Raw genomic sequence first — 14,472 nt, 5'->3', positions numbered from 1 at the left:
AAGCCTGGGGCGAGTGATTCAACTCCTGTTTCTCTCAGAAGTGCCTGCAACGGTTAGCACAAGGAAACTCACTTGAGGAACCGCCTTTAAAAAATGATTTGGAAAACAGATGGTGTCTCCTTGACAAGTTTCCCGCTGACAGAGTCATTTTACTTTTGAGGGATTTATAGAATCCATAGCCATTGCCTATACGAGGGCAGACAAAATTTCCACTGGGTGAGATGAGCAGGAAATCGGCAGTTTAACGATGGAGGCAGGGCAGGTCTTGTGGGTTTTCATCCCTAGAAATAGAGGAAGGGTGGGTTGGAAGAGCCACGGAGGGGGCCCAGGTGAAGCCAAGGAGGGCTGGCTTTGCACTCTGAGGCTGCATCCCCTCTTTGTCCTCAAAATATCCAAGAAGAGCAAAAGGGGCTGTTAACTGGGGCACTTCCTGGAGCGAACTCCCTTGGTGGTGAAGAGGTCCTTTCTGAAGGACTCTTTTCTTCTGAGCCTTCTCAGCGTGTATGGACAGTGTTTGAACTACATCCTGCAGAATTAAGGCTACAGTGTGTCCTGCTTTTGGAAGCAGCATCTTGTGCAGAAAAAGGAGGCTCGTGTGGTTTCTAAGCAGATCTGTTTCAGATGGGTAACTCCTCAACAACTAGCCCAGCGCCTGATATCGGTCATCTTTTCAGGGTATAAAGAGGACAAAAGATAAATCTGGATCCTGGTGCCCTGAATTCTTGGACTTTTGCCTTCATGAGCGCAGCTACCCACTGTGAGCCCAAAGCAGGATCTGTTTAGGAGGCAGGAAGTAGGAGGGATGCTTTGGCACCAGCTGAAGTTTGGGGCACAGGTCTCATTATAGAAGTATCTTGTTAACTAAATGACGCCACGTCTAGGCTTTGTGTCTGTGGTCTAAGCCAGCTCGGAAGAGGCCAAATGACCTCTATGGCCTTTTCTCCCTGCTAGTTCTGCAGTCATATCTCGGCCCTGCCAGGCTTGTCAATTGCACGGTGATAACAGGAAAGGAAAGATGGAGAAGTCAGTGAGGTTAAAAGAGAGAATCTCTCATACAAACTGAGAGTAGGGACTTCCCTGGCGGTCCAGCTGGTTAAGAATCAGCCTTTCAATGCAGGGGGTGCGCGTTCGATCCTTGGTCAGGGAACTAAGATCCTATATACCATGGGGTTACTGAGCCAGCCCACTCTAGAGCCCATGTGCCACAAGTAAAGAGAAGCCTGCACACCACAAGGAAAGCTCCCATGTGCCACATGGGCGTGCACATTAAGACCGGTGCGTGCCTGCTAAGTCGCTTCAGTCGTGTCCGACTCTTTGTGACCCCATGGACTATAACCCGCCGGGCTCCTCTGTCCATGGGATTCTCCAGGCAAGAATACCGGATGGGGTTGTCATGCCCTCCTCCAGGGGGAGTCTTCCTGACCTAGGGGTCAAAACCACATCTTTTGTCTCCCGCATTGGCAGATGGTTTCTTTTACCACTAGCACCACCTGGGAAGTCCCAACTAAAACCCAATGAGCCAAATAAATGACAAAATAAATTTTAAGGGCTTCCATGGTAGGTCCATGGTTAAGAATCTGCTTTGCAGTACAGAGGACACAGGTTCAATCCCTGGTCCGGGAAGATCCCAAATGCCTTGGGGTGACTAAACCCACGTGCCACAACTACTAAATGAGTGCCTAGAGTCTGTGCTATGCAAATAGAGAGTAGCCCCCACTCGAGCACAGCAGCGAAGACCCAGCATAGCCAGAAATAACAAGTTTATTAGTAACATAAATTTTAATAAAAAACAGGAATAAAGCTGAGAGTAGGTTTGGGGAGCTACTCACCCTTGGCCTCTTTCTTCTGGGTCTTGCCCTGATTCCCGCTGGCTTTTTTAAGAGAAAAGAAGACTTCCCCTCCAGGCTCGATTGCACTGTGGGGCCCCTCTTACTGCAACAGCCTCATGGGAGACAAGACAGCCTGAAATGTAAAGAGAGGGATCCACAAGGAGGAGACGTGACAACCACATCTCCTCGGAACATGCTAGTACACTGTGTTGGAGGCACCCAAGGATGCCCCTGGACTGACCCTTGGGAGGGACACAGGCAGGGGAAGGGTAGCGAGAAAGCCTTAGTACATACTGAATGATTGAGGAGGAAGGCGATGAATAAAGACCCTTTCTGGATTGACTCTCCAAAACATTATTATCAAAGTTTGCTCCACGGCGAACATAATTTTAGGGAAAATTATAATGTGACGCTTCTTTTAGTTCAAGGTCTGAAGTCTTATCTTTTTTTTTTTTTTAATTTGGCTGCGCTGGGTCTTGGTTGCGGCATGCAGGATCTTTTTAGTTTCGGCAGGCAAACTTAGGTGTGGCATGTGGGATCTAGTTCCCCGACCAGGGATCGAACCCAGGCCCCTCGCATTGGGAGCTCAGAGTCTTAGCCACTGGACCACCAGGAAAGTCCTAAAGTCTGTCTTTATTCATGGCAGTGCACTTATTTAGAAAAGTTGTGAAGGATTTTTTAAGCTTCAGAAAAGGTAAGATTCGTACCAGGCAAAATGGTCACTTTAAGTTGTTTTGTATACTATTTGAAGATGTTTGTGTGACCAGAATCACACACTTGTGGGATTGGGAGGTTCTTAAAAGACACTTAATCCCATTGCTAGGAAGTTATCTTATGGATGTGGGAGCTCACATGGACGGGGATGAAGGTACAAGGATGTCCATCTCCGCATTGGTGGTAACAACAATGATATATTTTTTAAGCCAGCAAACAAAATGTCAATCAGTAGTCCACTTCTACCCCTTCAAACTGTTCAAATGTCTTAGTATGAGCAGGAATTCCTTATCATTAAAAAAAAAAATCACCTCCTCTACCCTGACTGCTGAATGATGCCCACTAGCAGGTCCATCTTGGCTGTCCTTGAACACATCCGGTGATGGAAGGCTCACTACTGCTTAACTATCAGACAATGTTTTGACCAACAGCCCCCGGACAAGAATGGGTTCCTATTAAGACATGATCCAAGCTTCCAGGGGGGCTGGGTCTATCAGTCCCATCTTTAGGGCTCTGGAGCTGGAGAGCACACAATTGTGACAGCTAGTTCTTGGCATTTTTTCCATTTAAAAATTCCTGTGGAATATACAAATGGAAAATAATTGGGGGAAGAAAGTCCCCTGGCAAGAGCCTTCAAGATATTGGAAGAAGACAGTAAAGGACTGTTCAGGATAACATTTTAAGGAGGATATTAACAATCTATGTAACAAAAGAGCCTTTTTTCAAAAAACCTGGTATGTCGACGGGGTGGGGAGGATAACATACCCCGAATTAAAGAGCGTACATGCATGCACGCACTCTTACACGCCAGGAAAAAGGAAGGGGAGTGCTTGCCAAGTAGAGAGTGACGATGTTGACTGGATCCACTGGGAATCCAGGGTGGAGGAAAGGGATTTGGTTTGTTTTGAGACATGGGGAGTAGGGTAGGTACAGGGAGGATGGGAACATTTGGTGGGGGAAAAAAATGAACAGAATAGGAAGTGACAGGGACAGTAAAAAGGGGTGTCTGGGTGGGTGGCAGGTGTCTGGGGAACACTCTTTCCTTTTTTTTTGGCCAATTCTAGGTGGCATGTGGGATCTTCTCCAACCAGAGATCGAACCCATCCCCCCTGCAGTGGAAGCACAGAGTCTTAACCACTGGACCACCAAGGAAGTCCCTCTTTTCTTTTTGAGGATGAGGCCCAAAAGGAGAAGCACATCCTACACGATGTGTCCCTCGGGGTCTTCTTGCAGGCCCCGGTGGCCAGCCCTGCAGATTCACCCAGGACAGGTCAGTGTGCCTTGCCCCTTGTGGGTATGCGTTTCCTAAAGATCCCAGTTCATCAGGTCTGTGAACTGATAGGGTCTGGATTTTATGCTCTGCGAAACAAGGAAAGTCAAGGCCAGGGACTATTTTGGAATATTCTTTTTATTTATTTATCATTTTTTTAAATAAAAACATTTTTTTTTACTTGCTTCTATATCAAAAGTGAAAAAGCAATTTCAAGAGCCATGGACCCCACAAGTGGGGGTACTGAGTGTGGCTGTCACTGTCCAGTGCATCATGAAAAAAGAAAAAAAAACCATACACACAAAGAAGGAAGATTTTTCACTGAAGGGCACAGCGGGATGATTAGGGTTCTATTAGGTTACATCCATTCAACATCTACGTGCAATTCTTCAATAAATCGGTCCTGTCTGTACCCCCTCAGCTAGCTGGCTTTCAGAAAGATCATCTGCCGGAGGTAACTAAGCCTGAGCTCGCTGTCTCTCCCCCTCTCTCTCACGTGTCCACCGCTCACACACAGCAGCCGGAAATGACACATTGAAGTGAGTCACCAGTGCGGCTGTGAGTCACCCTGTAATTGGGGAAAGTTCTGTCCTGCTAGGTCGTGGAGCCCCTTGCACTCCTGCTCCTAAATATATTGGAAAATTTTGAAACCACTCCGTCTCCCTTCACCCGCCAGATCCTTTGGGTCCCTAAAAGTGAGCCGAAGTTGGATGGTCCTGCCAGGGACTGCGGCTCCATCGGGTGGAAGATCGAGCAAAGGAGAGGCGCGGGGGCGTTGGGCCACCACCAGGTGGCAGTGTGAGCCCCGTGAGGCTTGCCACCTGGTGGAGGGGAGGACCAGTCAAGGGGCCTCTCCTGAGAGGCAGTGACAAACTCCCCCAAAGGGAACACGGTGAACAAGGTTAAATACCATGTTTTCTCGGTAGAACTTTCTCTCTCCCAAGCGCGCAAGGACAAGGATGTGATAAATATCCAGGCACACCCCTGGCATCTCACCCTCCCCACCAGGAGATGGGAGCCAAGAACCAGGCACACACCTCGTCTCTCTCCTTCCGTTTCTGCGATATAAAGTTTGTGGGAAGCAGAAAACTGCTTCTCTGAGTAAACAAGTCACCTGCACTCCAAAATAATATATGCACACTGTTTCCTGGGGAGGGAGCAGCCAGGCCTGGGTGGGTCTCGAACCTCAGAGCTGGGGGAGGATGGACCTTGGCATGAAAAGGTGTTTCTTGCCTTGGCCTTCTCGGGCCTGCTGCCAGCCTTCTCAGCAGTGGCAGACAGTGCAAGAGTGACGGCAATGTGACCGGACACACATTTCTAGCGAGCGCACAAAAGCTCCTTCGTGTAAACCTTGTGATGCCATCCATCCTACCAGGGCCTCGGATGGGATCCAGGACCCAAGACCCGAACAGGCAGAGCAATGGGCAGAAGCAGCTGGGCCAGCGATCCTGGGAGTCCTGCAGTCCAGTTGGGAGGCCGGTTGGGTGTTATGCCTCCCAGTCTCTCCCAGGGTCTCCATTGGAGGGTTTAACTCAAAGGTCCTCTTTGCCCCTCCTGAGAGAGCCCAAAGTTAGGTCTAAGAGGCAGATTCAAAAGAATTTACCATGGGAAAAAAAAAAACCATCTTCTCTTTTTCCAGAAAAATGAATTAATAAAAATTCTTTGCTCCAGACTTTCTTCCTCTTGGACATCTCCAGTTCTGTCCCAGATGAGGGCTGCCTTCCCCATGGTCAGGGTTCCATCACTTGGCCCATGAACAGGACGGTTCCTGAAGGCGGAAGCATCACAGGAGATGAGAACTGGGGGGAGGCGGGGGACAGCTCACCCAGCTCGGTGTTTATGGGTGGACGGAGATAATGGGGACGTGAGTGAGTGTTCAGAGTCACAGCTGCTCCAGTGACTAAGCTGGGACTGAGGGACAGACGAGCACCCTGTCTGGAGAGACAGCACTCCCCTCCAAGAAGTGGAAGGGGAACACAGCCGTGATTCATTGCCTGGAGTCCTCTTGGGGGAAGTGGGGGCGTCTACACCTGTGTGGATGGTACCCGAGTCCAGGAAAATGGGGAGGGGGTGCCGAGAGTGGCGGGGTCTCTCGGGTCCCTGGCTCACCTGTGGGGTTGTGCCGCACCACGAAGAGGAAGGGTCTGTCCATGATGATCTCCTCGGGGGCCATTCGGGCTGAGACCATAAGGGCTGGAAGAGACAGGACAGAATCTTAGAACAGAGGGACACGGGTGCTGGCGCCTGGATCGGTCACAAGTGCTGGGGGTGGGTGGTTTGGGAGGCTTTGTTGTTTCCTGGTGCGTGTGTGCTCAGTCATATCCAACTCTTTGCAACCCCATGGTGGACTGTAGCCCACCAGGCTCCTGTTTCCATGGAATTTTCCAGGCAAGAATACTGGAGTGGGTTGCCATTTTCTACTCCAGGGGATCTTCCCAATCCAGGGATCAAACTTGCGTCTCCTGCATTGGCAGGCAGATTCTTTACCCCTGTGCCACCTGGGAAGCCAAATAATCAAAGGAGGGACTTCCTGGGTGGCATAGTGCATAAGAATCTGCCTGCCAAAGCAGGGGACACGGGCTTGATCCCTGGTCCAGGAGCATTCCACCAGCCTCAGAGCAACTGAGCTCATATGCCATGACTACTGAGCCCGTAATATGAACCCTAACAGTGTCAGGATGTCCTCTAAGGCAGTTGGGTAGAGATCTAGCAGCTATTCGCTCAAGTAGTGAAAGTGAAAGTCGCTCAGTCGTGTCCGACTCTTTGCGACCCCAAGGACTATACAGTCCATGGAATTCTCCAGGCCAGAATACTGCAGTGGGTAGCCTTTCCCTTCTCCGGGAGATCTTCCCAACCCAGGGATCAAACCCAGGCTTCCTGCATTGCAGACGGATTCTTTACCAGCTGAACCATAAGGGAAGCCCGCTCACTCGAAGGCAGGTTCATCTAAACTCTTTCAAGGCATGTCAGAAGCAAGCACCTTTAAGTCGACTGGCCACTCTGAGAGCAAGCCAGGACCTCCCATTCAGGGGGACCTCAGAGCCAGTGGGGAGGGAAAGGGGTCCTGGGAAAGCAGGCCCATTTTCTAGTGGGATCAGGTAATGGTAATGCTCTCCACACAGGAAGCCCTGTTCTACCAGGAGAGGCCTGGTAGATAGACCAGGGCAGTGGGGTCTTCCCGGTGCACCCCGGGTGTGAGTACCAGATCATGGCCCCTGTGGAAGCCTGGGGCTGAGACTCGCCAGGCCTCAGCTGAGCCTGGCTCACCTGTGGAGGAGGACGCCAGCGTGCCACTCTCATTCACCTCGATCTTGACTTTCTGCAGCGCCTGCGACACGTACAGAAACTCTTGATCTGAAAGGGAGGTGGACGCCAGAGCGCATTAGCCTTGGTCCTCGGGGGTGGGGAGGGGAAGCTCCTCTGTCCTCTGGGGGACCCCACTGTCCACCAGGGGAAGAAAGGGAAAAGGAAACCTCTTACCTGAAAGACTGGAAAAGTCCGCCTGGCTTGGCCTAAACATGTCGGTCATTCCCAAGTTCTCCAGCGGCCTCCTGAGGTCAATTTCAGTCTCCAGGGAGAACCTGCAGACAGCAGACAGCTCCAGCTCAGGCCACCTCTAGCCTTACTGGGTATCCCTGGTCCCCTACACACACATAGACCGACAGGAGGGGGACTGATGTGAACGCAGAAGTGGGAGGCTTGTTTTTCTTTCAAATCTGTTGGCAAGGTCTCTCTCCTTGCTGGGAAGGTACTGATACTAATGAACATTTCTTCTGCAAGCTCCCCACCCCCTCAAACCTCTGACTAATTACTTTCCTCAAATGAGGCAGTGGTTGCAGCACAATTGTGTTCAGTCTGACTGGGGTGGGAGTGGGGAAGGGCAAATTCCCCTGCAAAGGCTAGCTGAACAGAAACCTAGTCTGTAGCTTGTGTTTCTGAGAGTTGAGCCCAAAGAGGACTCCAGCAGCGAGGCTTTGGGGAGCTCGCTCTGCCTCCCATCAGGGCACGACTAATTACCTCCGTTCTTTGAGAGAGAGAGAGAAAGAGAGGGCGTGCTAACCAACTAAATTGTCCTCTTTCCCTAAGCCTGGCATTATGGCATCTGGAAATGTGGGGTCGGCATAGTGGGAGGCTTCCCCATGATTCTGGAATGGACCCAGCCTCAGCCTCCAGCACCCTCTTCACTTCTGCAGAAGAGTTTTTAAAATCTGCTTCGTGGCAAGCCAGCTAGAAGCCAGAGTTCAGGTTTGCTTCATCTGCACAAGTGATTTCTTTTGTCTCCATCGTGTGGATGTTGAAGAGATGGAGGTGGGAGTGAGGGCTGTTCATAAAAGGGTGAGGACCAATGTATTCCCCGGCCCCCACCTCTCATCATCTCTCCGGCTCTTCCTCTGGCTAGCTTTTGCTGGGTATTCAGGGGGTGGTGGGCGTGGCATGGTCTCGAAAAGCTCCCCCCCCACCCCCGCTGCCCTCCACTGCAAGAGGGAAGATGAGCGGAATCTTAATCAAACCCAGGCCAGAGCGTGTCCCATCCACACCCACACAGCAGCTCGCTGCCCTGCAAAGGTCAGGTTTGGGAAGCTCCACGTGGGCGGGGGGTGGGGGGGAGTGTGTGGCAACAGCAGGGCGCCAGAGGAGCAGGGAGGGGGAGGCAGAGGGGACTAGTGCGAGGAGTGGCTTACTTGGGCAGAACCAGGAGGCGGGTCAGTCTGGTCATATTCCCTTTCCACTGGCTGATGAGCTCAGCATCCAGAATGCTGGTGAGGGCAGACAGCGGCACCTCTTTTTCATAGGGGGCGGCAATGAACATGCTGAGAGTGTTCCCGTGGTAGGGCAATTCCAGGATGTCGTAGAAACGGCCGTCGGGGGTGGTAAACTCAGCTGGGAAAGATCCCAAGATGGAGCATTGGCAATAGCCCCGGCTCCTGTTGATTCTAACCCGGAGATGGCTTTCCCACTAGTCCTCCTGGCCCCTCCATCCTCTCTGGAAGCCTGCTCTCCATCCTGGCTTTTGAGGCTCCCCACCCACCCACCCCCACCACCATGCCCTGTTCAGTGTTTTTATTTCCATTTGCCTTCTCTTCTGCCAATTCACTGTGTCTCCTGGGAGTTCTCTGTCTCTGGTTGGCCTTCTTTACCTTCACACCCTTCTCCCCAATCTCCAGCTATGGATTCATTCCGATCCCCAACTCCTGAATCTCAGCCTTCACACAGCTCTTCCCAAGGAGGATTTGGGAAGCCCAGGTTATCACAGCAGAACCACATGACGATGAGAGATGGTATCAAGTGGTCAAGTGGGATCCTAAGGTAATTTCTGGATTTCAGCTTCATCTTGCACAAGATACAAGCTACTTTCTGCCGCTCCGATAATCCCCACATCGCCTACTTGGGAAGTCTTCGTCGCAGCTGGGGTGTGTTCTAGGGTTTCTCCTCCCTTGGAGGGGACCACCCCAGGGATGAGGTTCAGTCACTGTGGGACCTGGGGAAGGGAGAGTCTTGCACTTACTGTAATTGAACTTGTTGGTCTGAGCCATCATAGGCACAGAGACGGTGCTGCCATCGGACTTGTGGAAGAGGCGGTGGTGGGTGCTCAACTCTGGGAAGGGCATCTTCCACTGGCCGTTGAAGTAGAGGGCGTTTACCAGGACCAGGCGTGTCAGCTGGTCCACAGCCCCTTCACCAAGTAAGTCGCTGATCATGCCTATGGGAAATCGAGGTGATCAGGAGGCTGGATATTGTTTTAATCCTTTTAGATGGTTCCCTTGAGCTCCCAGTCCTCAAACGGACGTGTGTCAGAAGGGATCCCGTCCGAAGATGGACTGGGTAAGGTTTAATGAACCGGTCTAGCTGCTTTCAACCCATTCCATCTTCCTAAGTGTCCCAGAAAGCCTTCCGGCTCACCATACTGTCTTGGTCTTGGGATCCTGTCTAGGATCAGACCTGGAAACGTAAGTCTCCCCTTACTTTGTTCCCTAAGCTGTAATCTTGAAGGACTGTGTTTGCCCCACACCATGGGTTATTACTGGTCCTGTAACATCTCACAGTACTTTTTAGGGATGCCTTTAGAGGTGGTTCAGAGGGCAAGTCTAGTTATGGAAAACACAAGATGATTTGATTCTTAAAGCACTTGACCTTCTGTCTACAGAGCAGAAGGTGCTGGAAGGGAGGGGTCGGGACACTTGAGCCTTGAATCCCAATCTCTGCAGGCCCTCAGGACTGGCCTCCTTTCTCTGCCTGCTCACCTTTTGTGTGTCTTTTCACCCAGTCGTTGACGATGAACCTGGCTCTCTCCACTTCAGAGAAGTCAACCTGCTTGACCGTGGTATGGAACAGCCTGAAGAAGTTGGGCATGAAACCAGGGACCAGCTCTAGGTCCCGCTGCACGAAGATGGCATCGGCCGTGCTGATCTCATCCTTGTTCCACGGCCCCATGAGCTCCTTGTACAGTCGGTGGAGGGCAGGGGCCATGCCCTTCTCTGGGCCAAAACAGGGAGGGAAAGACACATTAAGCTCCTCTTGAACCCAGGGCTCCCAGCAGGGCCAACTTCCCCCAAACCTGACCACATGGACAGGACTATTCTGCTCCCCCAAAGGTCTCTGAAGGGAGATTTCATTCCAAATCTTAATCCCTCCTGCATCTCCCTCTTTTCCTCAAAAATCACGAGTCCTAACCCTTGCTTTGGCTTAGAATATTTTTATGTGCTTTTAAGTTATAAACCCTAACCTTCTTCTTTTACTAACAGTAATAGTTATGCTAGGTAGGCCTTTCACAGGCATCATTTTGGAGTTAATCCTTATAACAGCCCCATGCGGTGGATACTCTGTCCCCATTTTGCAGATGAGAAAACTGAGGCTCAGCAGGGTTAAGATCACAAAGTGCAGGAGTAGTGAGGCAGGGCCACTTTACACCAGATCCACTGGCTCATACACCTTGTGACTAGCCAAGAGCCAAGTGACACAGGAAGTGGTGGGAAGAAGATGCAGTGGTCCATTCCTGTGGCAGGACAGGAGTTGGCTCACTAAGCCGGGGTGAGACCTCCCTCTGCTTCTGGTTCGTTACACCCCTGTCCTGGGAAGACTCCCTGAGTGCCTGCCTCCCACTCTGCCCCGTCATCTCTCACCTTCAACCTTGAATCGCATTGCCTCTTGGATCTGCTGTCGGGTTTCTCCTCCTGTGGTCAGCTGCAGCATGGCCAGGACTGAGGCCACCCCATAGGGTGAGAAAACCACGTTGCGGTCCTTGGAGGCCTGCACCACCCGTTGAAACACCTTCATTCCAAAGTCTGTGGCCAGGCTGGCCACCGGAGACTGGCGCTGGTAGGAGGCAGACCCTTCAGCACAGATGAGAGCCAGGCCCAGGGCGAGGCAAGCAGACACCGGAGACATCCGCATCCTGGAATCAGTGGGAAAAGACTGGATGAAGTGGATAGTTCTGAAAGGACAGAGAGGGAGGAGGGTGATGGCAGCTCAGCCAGGGCCAGGCTCCCATGTGTGCCGCTGGCATGTGCTACGTGAACAAGCGGGCAAGATAGAAACCGCAGTGGGTTTAGATCCTGAGCCTTTTCCCCCTCTGTCTCAGCCCTGGGGAATCTTGAGTGTGTTTTCACCTGTGGGAATCTGGAGCCCGGTGGCATCTCCCTTCCCTTCCAGGAGGCTGAAAGGCTAACTTATAATAATATCTGTGATTTACATGATGCTTCCTTCCTAATTCTTTTATAATGCTTTCACAATTGTTGTTTTATTCAAGTTAGCAGGTGTGAAAAACCCCTCTCCTGACCTGGGAAGGGGGTAATGTTTTCCATGCAGAGGGTCCTAGAGAGGCGAGGCCCTTGCTTCTGGGTGGTGGGATTGTTGGGGCGTCCTGACCACCTTCCCGGCTCCCCTGTGATCACCGCTGTAACGGGGGTCAACTCAGGGCTGCAGGTCTCCGGGTCGGGGGCAGAAAGAGGAACACTGGGGACCACGGACAGAAGGGACTCTGCAGACGGGAGTTCTCTGCCTTAGCTGGAGGTACGGAGATGGAGACGGTTCGCTTTGCTCTTACCTGAACTTCTCAAAGTGCCTTGGGATGGACGGTTTGTTCCTGCTGCCGCTGCGGGTGTCGACGGTGGGAGCCCTTCCTCCACTGGAGAGGGGGTGTGGCTCTCTGGACGGTGCTCTGGGCCCTTCAGGCAGAAGCAGCTCTACTCCACGGCAGGCTGCTGCCTCCCTTTATACCAGATGCGAGCCGGAAGTCGATTAACTCATGGTTCGGCACCGCCCACTTTTTGGCTGGGGAAGTCCGTCTGATCGGCGGGCCGCCCGGGGGGGCCCCCTCAGCGCCTCCCTCTGTGGGACTTGCTGAGGCATCCGTGTGTGTACGTGAGAGAGAGAGAGGGCTCTGGAACAACTGAGCCAACCCTGGTTGCCTGGGCCCCAGGGCCACCCTTGATCTTGCTGCCCTCGGTCTCAGGATGTTAAGCCAGTTTGACCCCTGGCACCCGGTGTTTACCTTCCCCAGAGCTCAGAGTGGGGAGAGTTTACACTTCCTCTTTGTCCTTGGGAGAATCAGATCAGTGCATAATTATCAAAGAAGCTCAAGGGCCTGCAAATTCCTTGTCCATCGCTGGTTAAACTGGGAAGAACACCCCACCCTCCTTTTGGCTGCATCCCAGAAGCCAGAGGGCACAGAGCATGCCTTGTTGATTGTCTGGGTTTTGACTGTCTAGGACATGAGGATTCCCTCCCGTCTTTTCTCTCTTTTCTGCCAAGTGCCTGCCCGCCTGCCCGCCTTTGGGTGATGCAGGGCTGACTCCCCCACGTGTCCAGACTCTCCCAGTGCCCCTGGGGCTCTCTTTGTGTCAACAGCTCTGTCTGGCTGGGTTTTGAGGTGTGCTGGGTGGGGTGGTGGCTTACCGGGGCAGAAGGGTAAAGCCTTGGCAGGGGATCAGGAGCTCAGTGTGTAGGTTTCATTTCAATGAACTGCCTGCTGCGGCTGCGGAGGAATACTTCTTAACCTTTTCCTCCAGATGCAGACTTTGGGAGGGCTGGAGTGGCAAGAGTAGGGATGAGATAAAGAACGTTAATTCATGGCAGGGTGTGTGGAGTGTGCTGCTAAGGCACTGGAGTTTGGGGTGGAAAAATGACCCAAGAAATTCTATAGATGATGGGTATTGGCTGGAGGCTAGTGAGTAGGACTGGGCTGCTGCGTTTAGGACTCTGGTGGGGTCAGGCACCCTTGGCTATGTAGCTGGATGTCATGGACAGGGTGGGGCTGAAGGGGTCCTGGGGGACTGGGTGCCCTTGACTTGAGGGTCCACACACTGTCATGTTTTGTGTGGGTGGTGGGATTCAACTGGGGGTATCCATAGAGACAGCCGCCAGCAGCTTCATAGGAAGCTGAAGTGGGTGGATGTGTCGGGATGTTTGTTTTGGATTTTTTCAGTAAACAGATACCAAGGGCAACCACAGCTGGAGGGCTTTCCCATTTTCACTCTGCCTCCGCCTTTGTTTTCTCCGTTGCTCCTGGGATCCAGGTGGGGGTGCGGGTAACAGGGAGAGAAGGGGAAACCTCAACTGGAAAGTTAGGGTCACCGACCCGTTCCCAGGACCAGACTGTTCATCTGTCACTGCTTCTTGTTTATGGCTTTCTTTCTTAGTCTGGTCCAGAGTCCCTGAGAAAGTGGTTAGCCGCGGGGAGGAAGAGCAGTTATGCCTGCTGTCCCTTGGATGCAGAAAGCAGTCCAGTCCCCAGGCTATCTCCGACTACCAGAAAGACCCCAGTGACTTGCACTCCACCCTTGGGGGCCACAGGCGGACAAGGTCCTGGGAGTCTGGGTTGGGAATGCCAAGCCCCAAGTTGGAAGAGCAGCAGGTCCAGAGACGGCAGGACTCTGGACCTGCCCTCCAGGTGCCCCGCTGCCTGACCTCTCTCCAGCCATTCAGCTGAGTCTCATCCCTCCCTCCGTGGGCTATTGCTCTCTCCTTGCCAGGTCTCGGCCACAAAGGCCCTGCTGTTTTCTGGGACCACCTGGGCCCTGCCGAGGACGTGACCACTTCTGTCCCCATCCCTGGACCTGAATGATTCTGAGGTCATTCCAGAAAAGCCATTCTGTTCCAGGGTAGTGACTGGGAGCAGCTCTGAGTCCTGCTGGGGAAAGAAGGGGCACATTTTTACTTTGGAAACAGAAAGGGCTGACTTACTAAGGGGTTGTTTCCCAAACCAGGGAAACCTTCTAAGTGTTTGGGTGTGGATTAGAAGCGGAGGCAAAGTCCAGTGGAACTGGGTCCCATGTTGGGTTTTCTGATGGTGTCCTTTTGTCTTTCTGAGCAGCTGGGGCCACCATATGATCTGAACTCAGATTTGACTGTGGTCCCTGCCACTCCTCTCTGTGAAATGGCCTCACCTCCCCCCCGGTCTGCCCTGGGGAGACCTTCCCCACTGCAGGGGCAGCCTGATGGCCCGCTGTCCCAAAGCAGTGCATCCATGAGTGCTCATTCGCTTCAGTCGTGTCTGATTCTTTGCGACCCCATGGACTGGAGCCCACCAGGCTCCTCTGTCCATGGGATTCTCCAGACAAGAACACTAGAGTGAGTTGCCATGCCCTCCTCCAGGGGATCTTCCTGACCCAGGGATCAAACTCGCATCCCCTGACACTCTTGTGTTGCAGGCGAATTCTT

The 14,472-nt window shown here is 52.4% G+C and overlaps 1 protein-coding gene across 3 annotated transcripts; it reads right to left on the bottom strand.

The window, feature by feature from the left end:
- Positions 1-5,176: 5,176 nt before the first annotated feature.
- Positions 5,177-12,016, bottom strand: SERPINE1 (serpin family E member 1). 3 transcript variants are annotated; one of them, XM_055410130.2, is made up of 9 exons: positions 11,858-12,016; positions 10,935-11,206; positions 10,056-10,289; positions 9,320-9,514; positions 8,496-8,694; positions 7,294-7,394; positions 7,081-7,167; positions 5,923-6,006; positions 5,177-5,581 (listed from the first exon to the last, which is right to left on the bottom strand). In XM_055410130.2, exons 2-9 carry the CDS (start codon positions 11,203-11,205, stop codon positions 5,544-5,546), a joined length of 1,209 nt encoding a protein of 402 aa, XP_055266105.2. In that variant the 5' UTR covers position 11,206; positions 11,858-12,016; the 3' UTR covers positions 5,177-5,543. The 3 variants fall into 3 exon arrangements, with proteins under 3 accessions (XP_055266105.2, XP_055266106.2, XP_055266107.2); XM_055410131.2 differs by having other exon boundaries at positions 10,935-11,245; positions 11,858-12,009; XM_055410132.2 differs by lacking the exon at positions 7,081-7,167.
- Between the last annotated feature and the right edge of the window lie 2,456 nt (positions 12,017-14,472).

The sequence above is a fragment of the Moschus berezovskii genome, chromosome 27 (genome assembly GCF_049115385.1).
Source record: "Moschus berezovskii isolate FMDL1 chromosome 27, NW_MosBer_1.0, whole genome shotgun sequence".
In the NCBI taxonomy this organism is placed as follows: domain Eukaryota; kingdom Metazoa; phylum Chordata; class Mammalia; order Artiodactyla; family Moschidae; genus Moschus; species Moschus berezovskii.
The sequence above is the reverse complement of the archived record's forward strand: the minus strand, read 5'-3'. Positions and strand labels throughout refer to the sequence as shown.

Excerpts from the sequence above, each read along its gene's own strand:
- SERPINE1 (XM_055410130.2), bottom strand. The coding sequence starts at position 11,205 with ATGCGGATGTCTCCGGTGTCTGCTTGCCTCGCCCTGGGCCTGGCTCTC. Across the intron at positions 10,290-10,934 it reads AATGCGATTCAAGGTTGAAG|AGAAGGGCATGGCCCCTGCC; the intron begins GTGAGAGATGAC and ends GTTTTGGCCCAG. Across the intron at positions 5,582-5,922 it reads GGTGCGGCACAACCCCACAG|GAACCGTCCTGTTCATGGGC; the intron begins GTGAGCCAGGGA and ends TTCCGCCTTCAG.